The sequence below is a fragment of the Rattus norvegicus genome, chromosome 3 (assembly GCF_036323735.1).
Source record: "Rattus norvegicus strain BN/NHsdMcwi chromosome 3, GRCr8, whole genome shotgun sequence".
NCBI lineage: Eukaryota > Metazoa > Chordata > Mammalia > Rodentia > Muridae > Rattus > Rattus norvegicus.
This window is the reverse complement of record NC_086021.1, coordinates 136,352,675-136,374,134: the sequence shown is the minus strand read 5'-3', so window position 1 is coordinate 136,374,134 and position 21,460 is coordinate 136,352,675. Positions and strand designations below refer to the sequence as shown.

Below are 21,460 nucleotides of genomic sequence, written 5' to 3'. Positions count from 1 at the left end.
AAAAGAAAAAAAAAAAAGGATTGCTGATCATGTAGGATGTTATGAGTAATATATAAAGCTGTAAGCACAGTATACGAGTACAGTAAACTTCTAACTTTATAAAATTGGCTGTGGTGATAAGTACCTATAGACACAGCTACGACTGAGTCTGAGCGGGGAGATTGCTCGAGACTAGCACTTTGTGGGCAGCCTCTCTAAGAAGATTTTACTATAATCTTTAGTGCGTGTGTGTACCCAAGTATGGGTATGTGTGTATGAGTTCAGATGCCCACAGAGGCCAAAAGACAGAATTGGTTCCTGGGACTGAAGTTAAAGGCCGTTGCAAGTTACTTGACCTAGGTGTTAGAAACTGAGCTTGGGTCCTCTACAGGATCTCCAAGCGTTCTTGATGGCCCAGCTGTCTCAGCCCCACCCCTCCCTCTAACCTTGGGATCCCACTGTGTGGACTTCTTAACTCTATGTAGAGTTCCAGGCTGGCCTCAAATTCACACGAGATCTGCCTGCCACTGCCTCCTGAGTGCTGGCATTAAAGGTGTGTGTTAGCTTGGCTAGTTTTTTTTATTTCTTTTTTTAAAATGTAAATATTTATCTTATGTATGTGAGTACACACTGTCACTGTCTTCAGACACACCAGAAGAGGGCATTGGATCCCATTTCAGATGGCTGCGAGCCACCATGTGGTTGTTGGAATTGAACTCAGCAACTCTGGAAGAGCAGTCCGTACTCTTAACTACTGAGGATCTCTCCAGCCCTTATTATTTCTTTATAAAATTTTTTCTAGCTTTGAAGAATAATCATGTTTTTTTCATTTACCAATATTTTAACTGAGAATGAAACTGTCAAGGATATGGAACCTGGTTTGTGATGATATAGAAAAATAGCTGGACTGAGCTGGAAAAACTTCCTTAGTAAGACACACTGCTCACCACTTGTGGATTATTACAGAGGACAGAATAGAAGCAGCAACTCAGACATTCCAGCGTGTCATTGTAATCGCTAAAGAAGTTGATTGTTGGCTGGGTATTGTGTGTGCCTTTAATCCCCGCACTTGGGAGGCAGAGGTAGGCGGACCTCTGAGTTTGAGGCCAGCCTGCTGTATATAGTGAGTTCCAGGACGGCCAGAACTACAGAGTGAAACCTTTTCTCAAAAACAAAACAAATCACCCTTTGCCTCTGGCTAATGAATTTAATAACAAATCTGGATAAATCGTCAACCTTTGAGTTGTATGTGGGTCAGAGTGAACAGTCATTATGTCTTGTTTAATGCATTTTAAGGAAGTTAACAATTGAAAATTGAAAATTTGTTGTCAGTTACATAACACAGAATGGGTTTTGTGCTTTAAGGCTTTTTGGCTTGGTTCTCTTTCCTTTCAGGAAAAATGAGAACATTCTATAAAGCCACTATTCCGTCCCTGGTCATTTCCATTTTGATTTTTAGGTCTTTTTGGCTCATCGCGGGTGCAGTATGTTGTAGATCCAGCAGTGAAAATTGTGTTTCTGAACATTGACCCCTCCATTGTAATGACCTATGATGCTGTTCAGAATGTGCATTCTGTGTGGACTCTCAGGAGGGTAAAGCCAGAGGTGAGGTGACAGATCTCCTTCCTCCCATGGCAGATCACACTTGCATGCTTTTGAGACCCGTTGAGTTTCTTTGGTAAAGAACAAGCCCTTTGTCTTTAGTACTGCCATCTACATGCATTTTTCAAGGTAATTTCTGGGAAATTACCTCTTTGTTCTGATTATTTTCTTATTTTTCCTATTCCTTTGACTTAAGGAAGAGACTGCTGTTTTAAAGTTCCCTGAGCAGGCAGGGACCCTGCAGAATGCAGCCACTAGCAGCTCCCTGACAGCACATCTCAGAAGCCTCTCCAAAGGCGAGTCCCCTGTTGCTTCGCCGTTCCAGAATTACTCTTCCATTCACAGCCAGAGCCGCTCAGCCTCCTCACCCAGCCTACACTCCCGGTCGCCTTCCATTTCCAACATGGCGGCTCTAAGGTGGATGTCTGTCTTTGTTTTAAACAAGCAACAGATACCTGCTGTTTTTTTAGCTCTCATGTTTTAAAGGATTTAAAGTTTCTATTGACAACTCTTGGATAGTTTTTAGGGAGAATAGGCAGAAACCCGATTATGGCTACTTTAGACTTGTAAATCCGTGATGCTACAGTTTCCTGTATCACACTTAGAACCTGTTCACGCTGCTGTAAGGTTGATTTGTTTCTCCCATTAGGTAGCAGCACTTGGATGAACATCTAATTCTACAAATATTTTATTTTTTTAAACCTTAATTTATAATTCTTTTTTTTTTAATTTTTGATAATTAATATGTATACCTGTGGATTGCTGTCTATATGCAGGTGAAGGCAGCAGGCACAAGATAAGGCGAAAGCCTGTGATTGGGCAGTGGGTAGAGAAGGCGGGCTGAGAGTTTAAAGATGGGAGAGATAGGGAGACACAAGGAGAAGGAAGGAAGATGGGAGGAAGAAAAGGACAAACCAGATTTTCGTGGCTTTAAATAGCCACAGGTAGCTATGACTATTGTATAAGAAATGGATTATTGGGTTGGGGATTTAGCTCAGAGGTAGAGCACTTGCCTAGCAAGCGCAAGGCCCTGGGTTCGATCCCCAGCTCCGAAAAAAAGAAAAGAAAAAAAAAAAAAGAAATGGATTATGAAAAGAAAAAAAAAAAAAAAAGAAACGGATTATTACGGGACATTTTGTCCAGTCGAGGTGGGCAGCTTATATCAACATTAATTGCCTCTGAGTTCATTGTGTGAGTGTTTTGTGGGTTGAGAATTTACTGATATAAATATGATAAATCACAAGTCTCTAGACTTTTGATTTTACCGGGTTTTGGGGATTTGTGACTATAACCATGGGGCAGATGGCTGTTACTGTGAGCTGAATTTGCAGCAGGAGAACTGTGAGTTGGGTGGTCATTTCATGGGGACCGTGGAGACCTTGGGGTGCAGGGGGAGCATGTTACTAGCACATAGCTGGTGCTAGCGTGGGTGCCTTTTTTTATATTTCATGCAACATATGCCTACATGCACATGGATATATACATTTAGAATTTAAAATGAGTTTATTCTCAGAAAATATGGCTTAAGTAGTGTGTGTGTGTGTGTGTGTGTGTGTGTGTGTGTGTGTGTATCTCCTCTCTGTGTAGCCTTGGATGTCTGTGTGTGTGTGTGTGTGTGTGTGTGTGTGTGTGTGTGTGTGTGTGTGTGTGTGTGTATCTCCTCTCTGTGTAGCCTTGGATGTCCTGGAACTCAATATGTAGATCAAACTGGTCAGAGAGATCTGCCTGTCTTTGCCTCTGTCCTGGGACTAAGGCCTTGCTCGTTTATGCCTGGTGTGAGTGCATTTTAACACTGATTCTAAACAAAATGTTAGGCTATCATAAAATATGTTAGAGCAAACCAACCATTTAAATAGCCGTTCAATTCTGAAGATGTCTGTGTCACTGGGATTGTACCATAAATGCTTCCTGTACGTAGGAGTGGGGACTGTTATCGCATGTGTTAGAAATGCAAGCTGCTCCTAACGACATCCTCTCTCTGGTTCTTTTGTAGTCGTGCTCACTCTCCTGCCTTAGGTGTGCACTCTTTCTCAGGGGTGCAAAGATTCAACCTTTCAAGCCACAATCAGTCACCAAAGAGACACAGTATTTCCCACTCTCCGAGTGGCAGTTTCAACGATTCATTTTTGGCACCAGAAACAGAGCCAATTGTTCCTGAGCTTTGCATTGACCACTTGTGGACTGAGACACTTCCGAATATGAGGTTTGGTGGATATAATTTCATGTTCAAAGAAAAATACTATTAGCGTTTTTTGAAGATGTTTGGTGTTATGCCTGGTGGTTTAGCTCAGTGGTAGAGTGCTTGTCAACTATGTGTGAATGTTTTAAAGCATCCTTCAACATCAGGTATGGTATCAACACATACACCATGTAGAGATACATACTTATGCCACCTTAATTTTAGAAGAATAAGTTACTGATACTAAAGTGATCATAAAGATGTTTTGTCATCAGACATTTCTTTAAGAAGTAATCTTTGAGGTTTGAGGTATTTGACATTTTGGGGTAAAACATTTAATTCTGTAGTGTTGTAGTCAGGGTTCCGTTGCTATGAAAACACATCACGACTGCAGCAAAACTTATAAAGGCAAGCATTTACTTGGGGCTTGCTCTCAGTTTCAGAGGGTCATTCCATTATCGTATTGGTCTAAAGCATATAGGCCTGGTGCTGAACAGCAGCTGAGAGCTCTACCTCCTGATACAGAGATAGCAGGAGAAGGAGCAAGACACTGGCCTGAAGGGGGCCTCTGAAATCTTCACAGCCCATTCCTAGAGACACAGTCCTCCAACAAGGCTAAATACCCCTTCCCATCCTTCCCTGGTGGCTCATCAACTGGGGACCAAGCATATAAATGGGAAAGGTTGGATTGGGGTGGGCCAATCTCATTTAAACTATCACAAGTAGATTCAGTAATTTGAGATTTTATAGCAATTTTTAGTAAATTTTATCTTTGTGTTAAATTTTAGCACTACTTTTTGAGAAATAACTCTAATCGTTTTGTGATCTCATTGATAGTTTGTTAATTCAGCCACATGTAATTAACAAGGTAGTTTAGTGATTGTCCAACACATAACTAGTAGTGACGCTGGAGCACTTCCTATTCTGCAGGTAGGGTTTGGGAAAGATGGGCACAGTGGGCGCTGTGATCCAGAGAGCAGTTCAGAGAGTGAGTGGGAATCACAGATATTCCTGTTTTGCTCTGTGATGGGACGGAACAGCCTGATAATGAAGAGGTGAGAGACATAGAAGACAGAGTCAGCAGCACAATTTGTAGGTGAGATAAGGGCTTCTGTTAGTTGTGGACTCTTTAGGTGATGGTGGTGTGTGTAGTGTAAGCTTCTCCTGGGCAGTTTAAACATTCACTCCCTCTTCACATTATTCCATCACGGTCCCCAGCTCCGGAAAAAAAACAAAACAAAACAAAACAAAACATTATTCCATCACTTTGCAGCAAGCTAAAGCTGGGTAGTGGTAAAGACTAAGGCCTCAGGGCTTGGGAGGCCGATGGGGAGAACTGCTACAGAGAGACAGGAAATAACATCAAGTGAGAGTAGCAACAGGGACATCACAACACACTGGCATGTCAGGAAAGACGTAGGTCTAGTGACCTCGGGACAGCAGTCAGCTCACCCACCTTAGGCTTGAGGGAAGCATGGTACAGCAGGCAAATGGGAGGAGTGGAAGTGAGCACCGACTTAGAGAAAGACTTGAGGTGCTGCCTGAGGGAGTTTACCTTCTCTGAACAACGTGATGAAAACAGTCTCTGAATTTCACCCAGATTTGTCACTTTGTATATATAAAAGATGAGTGGCTTGTTTTTTTGTTTTTGTTTTTAACCTAGCCACATAACCCTAACCATCACTGTGAGTAAAAATGGTTAGGTTGTTAGGTAAACACTCTTAACTCTTGACCTCCGCCCCCTTGTGTTTATGTAGTGTGTGCGTGTGTGTGTGTGTGTGTGTGTGTGCGTGCTCGCATGTATATAGTTGCACTGTATGTACATGTGGAGGTCTGGAGTTGATATCAGGAGTCTCCTTCATTCTTCTGCACCTTATTTATTGAAGCAAAGTCTCTTTATCGAGTCCAGAGTTGACTGGTCTGGCTAACCATCCTGCTGCTGGGACCCTTTGTCTCTGCTTTCCAATTCTGTGTTTGTACTTGGACTGCATATTCACCTGATATTTAGTTGGGTTCTGGGAATTCAAACTCCAGTCCTCACATTTGTATGACAAGTGCCTACTGGTCTCGCCATCTTCCCAACCTTCCATTTAACCCCTGTATCATCCTCTTTACGAAGTCGTCTAGTCTAAGGCCTAACAGGAGAGCACTTGAGTAGGCTGTACTCAAGTAGAGAAAGGACATGATGGTAAGAGGGAATCTGAAAGTGGAGAGCTTAGTTTTAGAGGTGAGAGTTTATCACGTATACAGAACATGCAGTTTTCGTGTCTTGGTTTTTGGTCAATCCAGGAAGTATTTAGCTTTTTTGTAAATATTTTCAAAGATTTTTAAATTATTGAGGTAGATTTTGGACTAATACTGATGGTTTAATAATCTGTCTGCTTCAGAGAGAAAAATTCTCAGGCCTCCAAGGTATTTATAACGACTGACCTGTGTGGACAGAAGTTCCTGTGCTTTTTAGTGGAGGCCCAGCTTCAGTTACGGTAAGCGTTTCTACTCTCATTGTCTCTGAAGAAATGCAGAGCTGATTCCTTCTCTCCCTTCTATTTGTCCCCTCCAGCCTTATTGAGAAGTAGGTTACATATCGTGAGATTAACATGTCGTATCATGACTTTAGTAATTTATAGAGGTGTGTAGCCACCAACCACCTCAGTTCAGGCTTAAACATTTCTACGACCCTGGTGATTTCCTCTGCCAATTGCAGATAGTCTTGCCCTGCCCCAATCTCAGGCAGTCATTCTGGGGGGCTTGTTTTTTTGGTTTTCTATGGACATTTAATGTAATCTATAATCATATATGTTTTTAATTTAATTTTTTTTTTTTAATTTTGCATCCCTGGCTGGCCTGGAACTTAGAGAGATCCACTTGCCTCTGCCTCTGTTGTGCTGAAATTAAAGGCATTTGTTACCACCATACCACTATTTTGATCAATTTTTTTACTTTTCACAGTGATTTTTAGGATCTGCCCTGTTGGGACACATCTGAGGACTTCCTCAGTGTTACTGTACTCATTGTATAGATAGGTCACGTTTACCTGCTAACCAATTGGTGGATAGTTTGTTTACCTCATTGTGTGGCCCTGGATGTCCTGAAACTCTGTGTAGACCAATCTGACTTTAAGCAACAGAGCCGCCTGCCTCTGCCTCCCTTTGGAGTAAAAGCATATGCCACGATGCCCACTTGTCTTCACTGTTCGACCACTGTGACTTAGGAACCTGTGGGCAAGTATCTTTGTATGCACATATGTAATTCTGCTTTTCTTAGGTAGACACCTAGCAGTGGATTGTTGAATTGACTGATAAATTCATGTTCAATGTTTCAAGAAATTGAACAGTTGATTTCCAAACGGGCTATACTGTTTTGCATTTCTTCCTCCAGTGTGTGAGGTTCCTGTCTCTATCATAAGCAGTGTTAGATGTTGTCAGCATCTTTGATTGTATCCGCCCTAATGAAGCATCAAGTTGTTTCTATTTATATTTCCATGATGCTTTTTAAAAATGAATTATTCTGCATGTATGTGTGTATGTATGTATGTATGTTTTACTTGCATGTATGTCTTGTGTACTGTGTATGTATATGCCTGGCATCCCACAACGGTTCTTGACAGAGGAACACTTCAGATCCCCTGGAATTGGAGTTATAAGTGATTATGAGTTGATATGTGGATATTGAGAACCAAACTTTGTTCCTAAGAACAAGGTTGTCTAGCAGAGCAGTCAGTAGTTTTTGAGCCATCTCTCCAGTCCCTTCCTGATACTTTTGATATTGGTTATTTTCTCATGTGCCTAATACCCACACACTTACCTTTATAGGCGCAGTGCCTCTTCATGATTTATCTGCTCACTTAGCTCCCATTTAGGAATCACTATAGCTTATAGCAAGGTGCAGAATTATAGAGACCCTTCTATGTCATGAAGCTTTTTTAAATTTAAATACCTGCGTGTGTGTGTGTGTGTGTGTGTGTGTGTGTGTGTGTGTGTGTGTGTGTGTGTGTATCCTATGGTATTCTTGTGGAGATCTGAGGGCAAGTTGGAGGAATCTGTTCTCCTTCACTGTATGGTCCTAGGATTACACCCAGGCTATCTGGCTTTACCTGCTGAGCCGTCTAGCTCCCTCGCCCCCATGCACTATTTTTCTCCAAGCAGTAACTATAGCATGTTTTTAAAATCAGAAATCAATATGACCCACATATCTTTCTTTTGTTTTACATGTATTCATTTTTGTGTATATTTATTCAAGCAGTTTTCTCTTATCTGCAGATTTGCATAATACTCATAACATCCCATACTATCTGTCTTCTTGCTCCCCTACTATAGTGAATGTGATCCCTGGTATCCTGGAACTGGTTATGTAGTCCATGTTGTCCTTGAACTCAGAGGTCTACCCATTGCTCCTTCCCAAGAGCTGAGATTAAAGGCATACACCACAGTGCCCAGCCCGCATGACACTCTTAGAACTCATTTTTTTGTTTGTTTGTTTTTATTTTCATACTTAGCTGTGTAAAGTTTCAAGAGAGTAATGACAAGACTCAGCTTATCTTTGGCTCTGTCACCAACATACATGCAAAAGACGCAGCCCCAGTGGAGGTAAGGAAATCATTACGCTTTATCAGAGTTGTTCTGGAAAATTATGTTAATTTACTCAGAATACAGGAGATTTTGTGTTTTGTTTTTTAGAAGATAGACACCATGTTGGTACTCGAAGGCAATGGGAATCTGGTGCTGTACACAGGAGTGGTTCGGGTATGTTGAAAGTGGTGCTTCCGTTAATTCCAGGTGGCTCTGCTGCTTCTGTGCAGTTTGGAAGAACATTCTTGTGGGAAACGAAGCTAACTGTGGATGCTCGTCCTAATGCACTGACAATGTGCATCTGTGGTACCCAAATGGGAAATTGTGTATTGGTAGAGTCTTAGAAACCAGTGTGAGAGCGGAAGGGGAGCAGCTTTGGGAAGCACCGGCACTGTCGCAGGGTTGCATTGTTATGTATGTTAGTGGCAGCTTCCTTTTGTAACATTTGTCAAATTTAAAAATACGTCCTTAAGCTGGGTATGGTATTGCAGCACTTGGAGGCAGAGGCAGGTGGATCTCTTATGAGTTCAAGGCCAGCCTGGTCCACAGAATTTGTTCCAGAACAGCTAGAGCTGTGTAGTGTGCCCTTGTCTCAAGAGATTAAAAAAGTGCATAAGTAAGTAAAAATATATACTTAGTTTAAAGAACAATGAAGGAAATGTATTATCAGTATATCTATTTTTTTCTATTAAGTTATTATTGTTCTTAAGGCAGTTTTTCACTAAGTAGCACAGGTCTTAGGACCCTCTTGACCTGGCCTGCCAGTACCTTTATTATGTTCTCTGAATGCAGCTGCCACCTGCTCTCCAGTACACTATCCTGACATGTCCAATAAACCACCCTTGATTTCATTGTTCGCTTTGCACATACGCACATGTCCCTAAAGATCAGTCTGTTTACTTTTCCTTGGTTTTGAATTTTTATATAAAGGAGTTCTATGTATGACTCTTGAGATGTATTTTATTAGATTTTTATATACTATCTTCAGCTTTTGTGCAAAAAAGTTTGCTAAATCAAACAAAAAAATGTATACTGAGGTATTCCCACGGTTGGTAGGATCTGAAGGGTTGCTAAAGGTGCACTTTGCTTTTCAGTTGTATTTAGTGAACATGAACTTCGACATAGGTAAAGAACTTAGCTTATGTGCCTAAATGTCTGACCTAAGGTGATGTAGTCATTGACACCTCCCCCTACATCTTTTCACTACTCAAAGGTGGGGAAAGTGTTTATTCCTGGACTTCCAGCTCCTTCCCTGACAATGTCCAACATGATGCCTCGGCCCAGTACCCCACTCGATGGTGTTAGCACTCCGAAGCCTCTTAGCAAATTACTTGGATCAATGGATGAGGTAAGAAGTAGATTAGGTTTTGTCAAATGTTAATCATGTTTTGAAGAAGTTTGGTCTAGAATTAGCTCTTTCCATTGTTAATTTTAGGTAATACAAATGCGTGTTTTTGAGCACAAGTGGCAGATGTTGCATGCTGCCCTCCTTTGTGCTCTGGGAGGCGTTCTTTGAAGCTGTGGAGAGGTGAAAGGATACACTTTTAAAAAAGATCTCACAATTTCTCAGGATGTAATAGATGCGTTCTGCATAAGAAATCATAATTTAGGTAGCCTGTTAAGAGTTATAAGTGGGGCTGGAGAGATGGCTCAGCAGTTAAGACCTGGCTGCTCTTCCAGAGGACCTGAGTTTAGTTCCCAGCACATTGCAGCTCACAGCTGTCACAGCTCTAGTTCCAGGGGATCTGGTGTCCTCACACTAATGCATATAAAATAAAATAAAATTATTTTTAAAAAGTTATGAGTTATGAATAAAAGCTGTTAATGCTCCTTTATTCACTGAGCAGAATACTGGGCTGAATCCTTTTTTTTTCTATTAATTTATTTATTCACTTTATATCTTGGTCACAGCCCTCCTTCCAATCCTCCCTCCTATAGCTCTTCCTACTCCTCCCTTCTCCTCTGAGAAGTGGGACCCCCTGCCGTATGCCTCCAAGGTATCAACCCACCCTGGCACTTCAAGTCACAGCAGGACTAGGCTCATCCTCTAGTACTGAGGCCCAGTTATGTGAATGGGATCCATAGGCAGGCAACAGAGTCAGGGACAGCCCCTGCTCTAGTTGTTGGGGAACCAGCATGAAGGGCAAGCTGTGCTTCTGCTACATATGTGCAGGAGGTTGGGGTAGGTCTAGCTCATGATTTCTCTTTGGTTGGTGGTTCAGTCTCTGGGAACCCCCAACCGTTCAGGTTGGTTGCCTCTGTGGGTCTTCCTGTGGGGTCTCTATCTCTTCAGGTCCCTTAATCCTTCCTCTGACTCTACCACAAGACTCCCAAAAGCTCCCTCTAAAGTTTGGCTGTGGATCTCTACATCTGTTTCCATCGGCCACTGGATGGAGCCTCTCAGAGGACAGTTATGCTAGACTCCTGTCTGCAAGCATAGCAGAGTGTCATTAATAGTGTCAGGGGTAGGTATCAAGTTGGGCCAGTCATTGGTTGCTGGCCTGTATCTTGAGGGTAAGAAGGGTAAATAAAGGACTGTTCAGGGCAAGGACACGAACACAGAAGAGTTGAGAAGACTTTCTCTGAGGCTGTTACATGTAGTCCATGCTGGCCCCAGACTTGCTGTATAAACTGTAATAACTTGAGCTCCTGATGTTTCTGCCTTCAGTTCCTCAGTGCTGGGATCACAGGTGTCCACCACCATGTGGCTAGGAGATCTTTTAATCCATGTATCTCCATCTCTTAGCACATAAACTAAAGACTCAACAGATCTGTGGAATGAGCAAATAGTATGTTGGGTGGGGTAGAACAGAGAGTAGGATGATAATAATTAATTATAATAATAACTGTTTTAAAATTTTCTACATCTGTCTGCTCTATCAGTGTTTTCCTATAACAACTTTACCGATTGAGAGGATACTTGGTCCTCGCTTTATAGGTGGATGCACAGAGGTACATGGAACTTAGTTGTCCAAAGTTAGAGAGCTGTTAAGTGGTAGAACTGGGATCCATACCCTACGAATGTGTTCTTGAAGAAGGTGGGTGAAAAGACATTGTTCTGAATGCAGTTCCCCTGGTGTTGTAGGTTTGCGAGAAGTTTCTCATGTCATTATTTGTTTTAGGGTTGAAGCTAGGAAGGTAAAGTGAAGTCTGTGCATAGAAGAGAGATGAAGAGGTCTGAGCTTGATGTGCGTAGAAAGGAGGAGAGTGGTGTGACAGGCCTGGATGCGTGTAAATGAGAGTGTGTTGGCCAGCAGCGTTTATTCTCTTAGGATGGGGCTGAGTTCTGTGAGCAATTTAGGCTGGTGCTGTGCTCACCAGACTCGAAAGCCTAGAGACAGGTGGTCTACATGGTGTGGGTATGAGTGTATGTTGTCAGTCAAATGCTTTTGTAGTTTTCTGTGAAGAACTTGGCCTGCTGCAGGTTTCTCATCACTGGAACAGCATGATCAGAATCATCATAGCATTTGCAGAAGCACAGTTCCTTGTCTTTAATTCTCAAAGTCTTTTCGTCTGTGTTGTGACTTTTTATAGGTGGTTCTTCTGTCTCCAGTTCCAGAATTGAGGGATTCTTCAAAACTTAACGATTCTCTCTACAATGAGGATTGTACATTCCAGCAGCTTGGAACTTACATTCATTCAGTGCGAGACCCTGTTCATAACAGAGTCACTCTAGTAAGTCCTCCTCCCTCCAGAGGGTGGAGTAGCTGGCTGATCCTCCAGAGGGTGGAGTAGCTGGCTGATCCTCCAGAGGGTGGAGTAGCTGGCTGATCCTCCAGAGGGTGGAGTAGCTGGCTAAGGGTTATTTGCTTGATACTTTGCGTTTGGCAGGATGTAAAATTATGTGTGAATGAAAACGAGCGTTTCTCATGACTTTAAACGTTTATTATTGTTATATGATGTGCATATGTGTGTGGGGTCATGACATGAATGACCACAACTTCGTGGGGTTGGTTCTCCTTCTACCTTCATGTGAGCTGTAAGATTGAACTGCTGAGTTACCTTGTCATTCATATAGCTCATCATTTTTAAAACATGCTATCATTTTGTACTATTTTACTTTAATTCTGTTTTTATCTTCGAGATTTCTATATTAAACATTTACTGAACCCAACCCCAGTTGGGGAGCTGTGGAGAGTGGATGCTTTCTGGGGGAGGGAAGGTCAGTTTCCTTAAAGGATGTGTGACCCTGATGGGATGACCACTCATCAGGGGATTGCTCCACGTCCAGGAGTGATGGGTAGCATAATTGGACTTGGTGGGTTGTTAAGAAGGAGAGAGGACAGGAAGTTGGGGAGTTGGGAAATAGGATCTGGGAGGAGTTGGAGGTGACTATGATAAAAAGACAGTGTATGAAATTCTCAAGTCATTAATCGTATTTAACACGTTTATTTAAAACAAGCATATTTAGTCCATCAACTCATATTGCTGTGCTTTTATCTTTTCAGAGAAAGCCACTTTCTGATAGTGTCTCATAGTGTTTGAATAAAAACACTATTAAAAGAATTTTTGAAAGTATTTTACAAAAATGCTTATTTAGTTAGAAGCATTCATTTCTTATTGAAAAATATAGCAGTTCAATTTATTATATTTTTCCTTTACAGGCAGACAGTAATAAGAATTAGCATTTTCTAAAGCTTTTAAAAAATGTAGAATACTTAAGCAGTTGGTTTTTTGTTTCCATTCTTTTTGCCAGGAACTGAGCAACGGCTCCATGGTTAGGATCACTATCCCTGAAGTGGCCACCTCGGAATTAGGTACTGTGCGCTCTCAGTTTGTTTACCACACTGTTGATGCAAACAGTTGCTGGTCCTTTTCTTTTGTCTCTAAGTACACATGAATGCAGTGCCCATGGAGGCCAGAAGGAGGCTGGCAGGTCCTGAGACTAGAGTTGAGAATGGTCGTGAGTTGATATGGTCCTAGACAGTGAACCAGCTTCTCTACAAGAGCAGCCTGTGCTGAACCGTCCCTCCAGCCTCCACTTTCTGTCTGTAGGAGCAATTCCTTTGCAACATCTGGTTTATTCTTGTTTTGTTCTCAGCTAAAGCATGCTTCTTTGGTTTTTAAGATGTATTGCCACATGATTCTCATCCTTGCAGTGTCTGTGTTCACACAGCAGATCGATGAGGCCCTGATGCTAAAGATGGAGTCCGTGACAGTGGTTCAGTGGAGGGAATGAGGATGGAAACTACTATCTGGAGCCATTTTCTCCCAATAGTGAATCTGCACTGTTTACAACAGGCAGTACCCTTGGCTCTCTCTACTGTAGTGGATGTTCGCGCCAATGACTTGGCATAACTAAGAATAGTATATATTAGTGTTCCACCTAACCCACTTATGGCATGGTGAGGGAAGACGTTTTAGAAATTGAAAGTCGCAATTTTAGTGGACAGCAACCTTGGCTCATTTAGAACATCTTGTGGTGCCCTAAGCATTCCTGTTAGAAGGCACCTGTGTTGCACGTTGAATCTACTGAAGGATTTAATCCATATTTCATATAAATTTATTGGTGTAGAAATTAGATATTTTTTATAAAGTAAACTTGATTATTCAAACTAGGACAGTTTTGAGAGTGAGAAGGGGATAGTTATTTCCTGAAGCAGTGGCTGTAATTTAATCAGGATTATTTCTGGTGAACTGGGCTATATGCGCACTTTATTTCTAATCCAGAATTAGGGATCTGACAGCTATCCTCAGATTTCCTGTGAGCCCTGTTGAATTTAAAGTGATTGACAGTGATGAATGAGGTAAGGTTTGTGCCAATAGAGTCTTTAGTGACAGTTTCTTTTTTTAGTGGCTGGCCTTGACATGGTAGCAACTTGAACCTTCCCATTTGAAAGGAGGAAGGAAGTACATAGGAAGCATACTAAAACCACTGCTTGCCTTTAATAGTGCAAACGTGTCTGCAAGCAATTAAGTTCATCCTGCCGAAAGAAGTAGCAGTTCAGGTGCTCGTCAAGTGGTACAATGTGCACAGTGCTCCGGGAGGACCCAGTTGTCACTCAGAGTGGAGTTTATTTGTGATTTGTCTCTTGAACATGATGGGTTATAACACAGACCGCTTAGCATGGACGCGAAGTGTAAGTGATTACCGTTTTTTTCTTCATTATCCTCTTACAAATGCAGTGCTTGTGTAACTGGCTCCATAACACTGAGAGAACCTAACAAACTTAGTAACTGGTAAGCCTGAGAGTATGATGGGATAATACTAAGGCTTATTGTCTGATAGAGCATGAATCAAATACTCAGAAGGTTTTGGGTCTTTATAAAAAATGTGTTAAAGTACATTTTACCTTTCTTTTCTTTTTGTCTTTTGTAAAGTCAAGGTCTTGCTGTGTACATAGCCAAGCTGGTCTTGAATTCACCACATCCCTGACTTTGCCTCCCAGGTGCTGGGATTGCCGTCGTGTGTGCTGATGCCTGATTTTGACTGTTTCTCAGTTATCTTTGTAAAATGACTTAAATAGACCTCTTGGCTTTGTTGGTAGGTGTGGCAGAGAGGTCTCAGACTCAGCCTTGGAGCAGCATTAGTGGTATAAACTGCCTGCCTCACTCAGCCTCCCAGTCACTTCTGCAGGATCTACATAGGTGGTTTACAGACTCACCAGCAGAGTGCCTTCAGTGTGAGAGTGCTTGTTCTTTGGAGATCGATCTCTAATTACTCAAGCCTGGGACTCTGAAGAAGTTACTATAGAATATACTTAGCCTTTTGTACCCCAAACTAAGACCTACTCACGTACGTGTTTTAGTCTTGTGCTAGTAGCTCCATTTTTTTTTTTTAAGCTTTTTCTTTTTCATTATCAAAGTTATTTTCTCACTGAGGAAGATTTGGAAAATGGAAGAAGGAAGCAATGATTATCTCCTGTTTCTTGGAGTAGCTGTTGTAGACACTTTTAATAGTGCCCTTTAAATAAAAATGGTACTGATAGAAATTTTGCAAATTCTTAAATTTTTTACAGAACCGTTTCATGTTATTGTATGTAAACAAATAGCTAATACTTGGGCCTTATTGAAAAATTGCCTTCTTATGAGTAATTTGCCAGTTTACTTTTTTTTTTTTTTTACATGTATCTAGCTATTTCTCAAGAAATGAATCTTTAAGACATTGGGCCAGATAACATTTAGAAGGGATGTCCAGTCAATATTGTTGCTAGTATTGTTTAGAAGTACCCCGCTACCACATTGATAATTTGTGATGTATAACCCTTTGCTAGGTCATAGCAATAAGATCTTGTTTCTGTGCAGATGGGAATGATTTTCTTTTCTCAGGCTCTCATTGGTCAAGTAGGAGTAAAGTATAACTCTTGAGGGTTCTGATCAGCTGATTGTAGCCTTTTGCTTGTGTTTGGTCTCCTCTTAGCTTAGCAGCCTGATAAAGTCAGGTCATGTTAGTCACTCCTCTGGCTTAGAATCCTTCAGAGGCTCCTATCTCCTTCTTGATATGAGCCATAAAAGTAACTTGGAGGCTTGCTGCCTCAGTCCGCTGTCCTAGGCCTGGGCCTGGGCCTGGGCGTCTAGACGCCATCCAGTCTTGTCTAGACTTAGAATGTTCTCAGCCTCTGAGACTTAACTGCTGAAAGCTCGCTCTCTCTAGGCTCTTTCTGGCTCTGGCTGGCTGGTCAGTACCGCTGTTCTGACTCAAACTACTTTCCAAGCTGACTGCTTTAATCTGGCTTCTTTTTCTGCCTGTCCTGAATTGCTCTGCTTGTCCTCATACTAAGGTTGGCAATATTTCTTAATATGTAATAATCTTCTGACTTCTTATTTTCTGGTGCTTTCTGTCTTCACCTGTGTCTAGCTTGTTTCCTCTTCTAACTTGTTTTCCTCTGTAAAACTCTCCAGGTAAAACTGCCCATCCCCCCACCCACCCACCCCCTTCTAACTTCCCTTTCCTCGCTCTTATGAGAGTTGGGCATATTTTATTCTGTCAAATCTTTCTCTGATTTGTCACTTTGTCTGCCACTCAGTTAGACATCAGTTTCAAACATGAGGTGCTTCCTTCTACAAACTAATTTTAGTTTCATTGTTTGAGATTAAAGGCATTTTCTGTGGGTGTGTCTGTATTCTAGTCAGAGGGATTAAAGGTGCGCTAAGGACTGAGCCACACCACAACTAGAAACAGGTTTTTTCAGTAACTATCACAACACAATGTCAGGGTCCACGGTACAATCAAATATCTGGCAACAAGCGGTTGTCAGGGTTATAGAGAGAATTTTAAAATAAATATTTATGAGTTAGTTTTGAATTTCCAGAATTTCATTGGAAATTACAGTTTCCAGGTAACTTGATTAAATGATTAAACTCCTGACTGACTGCAGGAGTTTCTATAGAACGGCAGTCCCTAAGGGTAGTTTGGGAGTCTGTTTTTTGAGACCAAAGCTTGGGCTGCAGTTGCCCTCAGTGGCCATCGAGTTTCATGGCACTCATTTCCTATTTGCTTTGTCTAGACTTTGCTTGCTTGTTTGTTTGTTTATGCTTTCATTTCTATGACCCTGTAGAGAGTGCTAATGACTCCTTATGTGATTTTTGGTATTCTTCTGTGTGGATATAATTTGCATCATCAAAGAAGCAGGAGAGAAAAAAAATGACCATTACTGTACCTATGGGCCCAGTACTGCCTACTTTACACGCTCCATTTGGCTCCATGAGCACTTAGGAAAGATTTACATCATACTTCCTGGTGAAAAAAGAGTGTCAGTGACTTTCTTTAGTTTCTGTAAAGAACAGAATCTGAATCCTTAAACTGATAATAGCAATAAAGTCACAATTTTGTCTTCTGCTTTTTGGTTATGTTTCAGTTCGACTTTGAAGGATCACTTTCCCCAGTCATTGCACCCAAAAAAGCGAGGCCCTCTGATACTGGGTCTGACGATGTAAGCATTGTTATTTCTTGCTAATGCTGTTGGTCTGCCTTGTATATTCCTAGCAATTTGTTAGTTTTTCCTTTAACTCTGGCTGTATTTATTTTACTTCTCAGTAGGTAAATTTGAAGGATAGAATGTTATGTTTTCTGTTATTTATTTACTTTTGCCTTTAATCATACAAAATTACTATAAATGTAAATATTTTGCATGCGTTCAGTGTGGACTTCTGGATATTTTATTGATAATCGATCAAGTATTTGACAGCGTTTACCCTTTTATGTAGCATTTCTCTGGCGTATTCTGAAGTGGTTCGAAGCACAGAACATTTTGTACTATCTCCATTTGTGCCTGTTGTAGACTTTGTTATAAATGAAAAAATACTGTCTGTATTCAAATATACATAAGGTTTCTTTCACTCAGCATAATATATGGAGAGTCAGCCAGTTGTGTGCTCTTCTTACTACCAAGCGGTGAGTCTTTATGGTAATTGTTTTGCATTCTTTCTGTTGATAGTTATATTAGGCTATTTCCAGTTTTGTTTCTGCTTTTGAGTGAAGATGCCTATGGTGTCCAGAGAAGTTGTAACCCCTGTTGGAATTTCAGGTGGTTGTGAACCACCTGATGTGGGTTCTGGGAACCACACTCAGGCCCTTTGCAAGAGTAGTACACATTCTTAGCTACAGAACCTCTCCAGCCTCCTGTCATTATGTTTAAGTACCACTTCCAAGAGGCATTATGTAAATAATTGCTGTCTTTTTTTTTCTTTTTAGGACTGGGAGTACTTACTGAATTCAGAGTACCATCATAATGTTGAGTCTCATCTTTTGAACAAATCTCTATGTTTGAATGCTTTGGAAGTTACAAAGACAAAAGATGAAGATTTTCCACAAAACCTCAGTCTGGATTCTTCTACTCTTCTCTTTGCTCACATTCCTGCAATTTTTTTTGTTCTTCACCTGGTTTATGAAGAGCTTAAGTTAAATACTCTAATGGGAGAAGGAATTTGTTCTCTAATTGACCTCCTTGTTCAGTTGGCAAGGTAGATGTTGTTAGAACACTGCAAGAGGTCCTTAGAGGACTTTCTTTCTATGATATGTTATAAGAACCTCGGTAGAAAAACTCTCCAATCTACCCTTCCCAGACCACCACAGCATTGTTGCAAACCATAAAACTGTTAATATTGGATACGTGTGTGCCTTTAGCATTCTGGGATTTTTTTTTAGTTTTTATCTCAAGATCTGGAGAAAGTCACAAGAAGCAGGATGACTGACTCTGGGCTCTCTGTTCTGTCAAGCTGCGTGTCTGCACTTTGCCCTGTGTTCTGTAACTGTGCCCACATGTTTTTACATGCCGCTTTCCTGTGGAACATTGTGGTTGTGAGTGAAGTGCCAAATGCTTGTCCTGTGTGGCATTGGGGAGCCTCAGCATGGGTGAGGCAGTGGCAGAGCAGGTGCCAGTGGACGGCAGGAGTGGCCCCTTTGCTGCAGCTGTTTGGCTGTGATTCCCGGCAGGGGAAGGCGGCTCTCACACTGTAGCACCCTGTTTGGCACCGTACTCCTGAAGTCATACTTAGTATTGTTTGGACTGTCATGACCCTTGGTGACAACTAAGTTAAGGTTGGCATTTCAGCCTCTTAATTAAGATGACAGCACATTTTCTGACTTCTGTGGTACTGAGGATCCTGAAATGCCTTCCTTAAGCGTGGCATGTTTCATCATCCATTTCCCTAATGACAGATCATTGCCATCATAAATTCCATTTTGTAGTTTGTCTAAACCCTGACCATGGCTTTCTGAAATATATAGCACTTGTCACTGTAACTGTGACTGGCTTCAAACTTTTGATGCTCCTGCCTCAGCCGTTCAAATTTTAGGATTTTTGATGTGTGCCACCATGCCCTGTACTTCCCACATATATACTATTTATATATGCACCTTGTAGTAGCCAGGAATGGTGACATGTGCCTGTTATCCTTGTACTTGGAGAGCTCTGCTGGAAATACTGTGCCTGAGGGAGACCGTTCTACTTGAGGAAAAAAATAGCCCCAAAATAAAGCAGAATAACACAATAATCAAAAAGCCTCCGAGAGAGCTAGGTATTGTGTCTGTTTCTGGAAGAAGTGTTGTGGTCTGTGGAGATTACTTGTGGAGATCACACAGCCTATAAACAACAGGAGGGAGAAGGTAGTGCTCTATCTCTAGTATGACCTTCGTAAAATCTGTCTAGATAAGAAGTCTGGGTGTGTGACACAGATGCATATGAAGGTGCTCTAGATTTGAAAACCTCATAGCTATGCTTTTTAAATCAGAAAGTCAACCAAAGGAGGCTATTATAACACTTTTGTTTGTCTATGCTCTTAATGTTCTAGGGACTTAAAATTGGAGCCTTACTTGGACCATTACTACAGAGATTACCCAACTCTTGTCAAAACTACTGGACAAGTGTGTACCATTGACCAAGGTGAGTGTTGACACCACTTCAGGTCTTCAGTGGATAGGCATTTTGTTGTGTCTCTCCAGGATGAGCAGGAGATAGACATCTCGTGTCTTATTTTTAGCCAGGCAGTTTGGAAATGGAAGCATTTGACGTCTGAGTTGAATGAAGCCACAAATTCTTTAGTTTACCCATTCCAAAGCTTAGATAAGTCTAATGCTAGAGACATGAACCTTCCCCTGTAGTGTTCAGTGAGTAACCAGTGTCTTATATTTACTTGGCTTTAATTAACAGTACAAATTTAAGTCCTCATTGCACTAGCCACATTTAAGATACTGAGTAGTCACATAGGGCTAGGGGTTACCATGCTGGACAGCACAAATGTGAACAACTTACAGCACCCTGTTCCAGCCTAGCCTTGAACTGAAGGGGCTCAAAGAGCACAGCTGAGCTGAATCTTGTGTCTCTTTGTTTTTTCATCATTATAGAGGTAGGCAGGGGGAAAGTTATGTTCTTTAAAAGGAATTTAAAAATTACTTTTATGTATATTTTGCATGTGATGGCATATATGTATATGGGTGTGGGTATGCACGTGCCATTACATATGTGTGGAGTACAGAGAACAACTGTCTGGAATCAGTTGTCTCCTTCCACCATGTAGACATAGGGGTTGAACTTGGGTTGTTTGGTTTGGTGGCAGGTGCCTTTACTGAGTTATTTGGCCAACCCATGGCTAATTCTTCGTATAATTTGTAAACGACATTGCTAAATTTCTATTTAGAATGGAATAAAGCAGAAGTAATTTAAACTTAAAATAACATAACCAGCTATTTACTGTGACAGAAATATGATTCATTTTGGATAATATTGAAAAAGTAATTCTTATAGTTTGAAAGGGCAAGTATTATGACCATCTTTTTGTCTTAAATATTTTATTTGTTTATCTTTATAATCGTTTCATGTAATTTTAAAGGTCAGATGGGATTTATGCATCATCCCTCATTTTTTACTTCCGAGCCACCAAGTATTTATCAGTGGGTGAGTTCGTGCCTGAAGGGCGAAGGAACGCCACCCTATCCCTACCTCCCTGGGATCTGCGAGAGGAGCAGGCTGGTGGTCTTGGTATGTATTTGGAGTATTGACTGATTATTGTATTTCTTTACATTTTCATACATACAGCACATACATTATTCACATATACATACACACAAATTATAGTAAAAATCACAGTGTTTCTTTCCTCCATTCCATCCCATTCATTTCAGCAGATTACTGTTAAACAGTAATTTCCTGTTCTCTTCCCTTTGATCCCTGATAACCTCTGCTCTAGTTCTGTGAATTTACCTAATTTACACATCTTCATGGAGATACTTATAAATAAGGATATTGTAGCCGCATAGTTGACTCCTGTATGACTATAGGAATAGTGAGAGGTGGAGGTGGGAGGATTCCCCACAAGCTTGTAGGTCCTGGTTTACATAGCAGTGAGTCAGAGCCCCTGTTGGGCCTTGGGTGGTGAGAGAGATGGCTCAGTGGTTAAGGTCACTTGGCTTTTCTTCCAAAGGAACCATCACTAAGAGATCCTGCCACAAGCAAGGTAGATGACAAGAACCACCATCTGAGTTTGTCCTCTGGCCTGTCATGTACATGTCCATAGTCACACATGATCACTCAGTGGAAACATGCATGCACATAACACCCCACACACTGTGCAGAAATAATTTTCTAGTGGGTGATGTTAAGTCACTTGAACTATTTTGCATTTTTTTCTTGCTATTGTTTTGAGTGTGTCTGTTTCTAAAGAAACTAAAGGCTAAGTGAGATCCTTTGGGATA

The 21,460-nt window shown here is 41.2% G+C and overlaps 1 protein-coding gene across 4 annotated transcripts in view; it reads left to right on the top strand.

The window, feature by feature from the left end:
• Positions 1-21,460, top strand: part of Anapc1 (anaphase promoting complex subunit 1) — an 80,115-nt gene that overhangs the window by 9,330 nt on the left and 49,325 nt on the right. For all 4 annotated transcript variants that reach the window (XM_008762177.4, XM_006234973.5, XM_063283753.1 and 1 more), the window contains 14 exons: positions 1,439-1,584; positions 1,778-1,998; positions 3,575-3,784; positions 6,148-6,243; positions 8,256-8,346; positions 8,437-8,502; positions 9,542-9,676; positions 11,863-12,003; positions 13,025-13,085; positions 14,221-14,408; positions 17,127-17,201; positions 17,963-18,231; positions 19,561-19,652; positions 20,599-20,747. In XM_008762177.4, the coding sequence (XP_008760399.1) occupies positions 1,439-1,584; positions 1,778-1,998; positions 3,575-3,784; positions 6,148-6,243; positions 8,256-8,346; positions 8,437-8,502; positions 9,542-9,676; positions 11,863-12,003; positions 13,025-13,085; positions 14,221-14,408; positions 17,127-17,201; positions 17,963-18,231; positions 19,561-19,652; positions 20,599-20,747 (1,940 nt within the window). The remainder of the gene's footprint in view (positions 1-1,438; positions 1,585-1,777; positions 1,999-3,574; positions 3,785-6,147; positions 6,244-8,255; positions 8,347-8,436; positions 8,503-9,541; positions 9,677-11,862; positions 12,004-13,024; positions 13,086-14,220; positions 14,409-17,126; positions 17,202-17,962; positions 18,232-19,560; positions 19,653-20,598; positions 20,748-21,460) is intronic.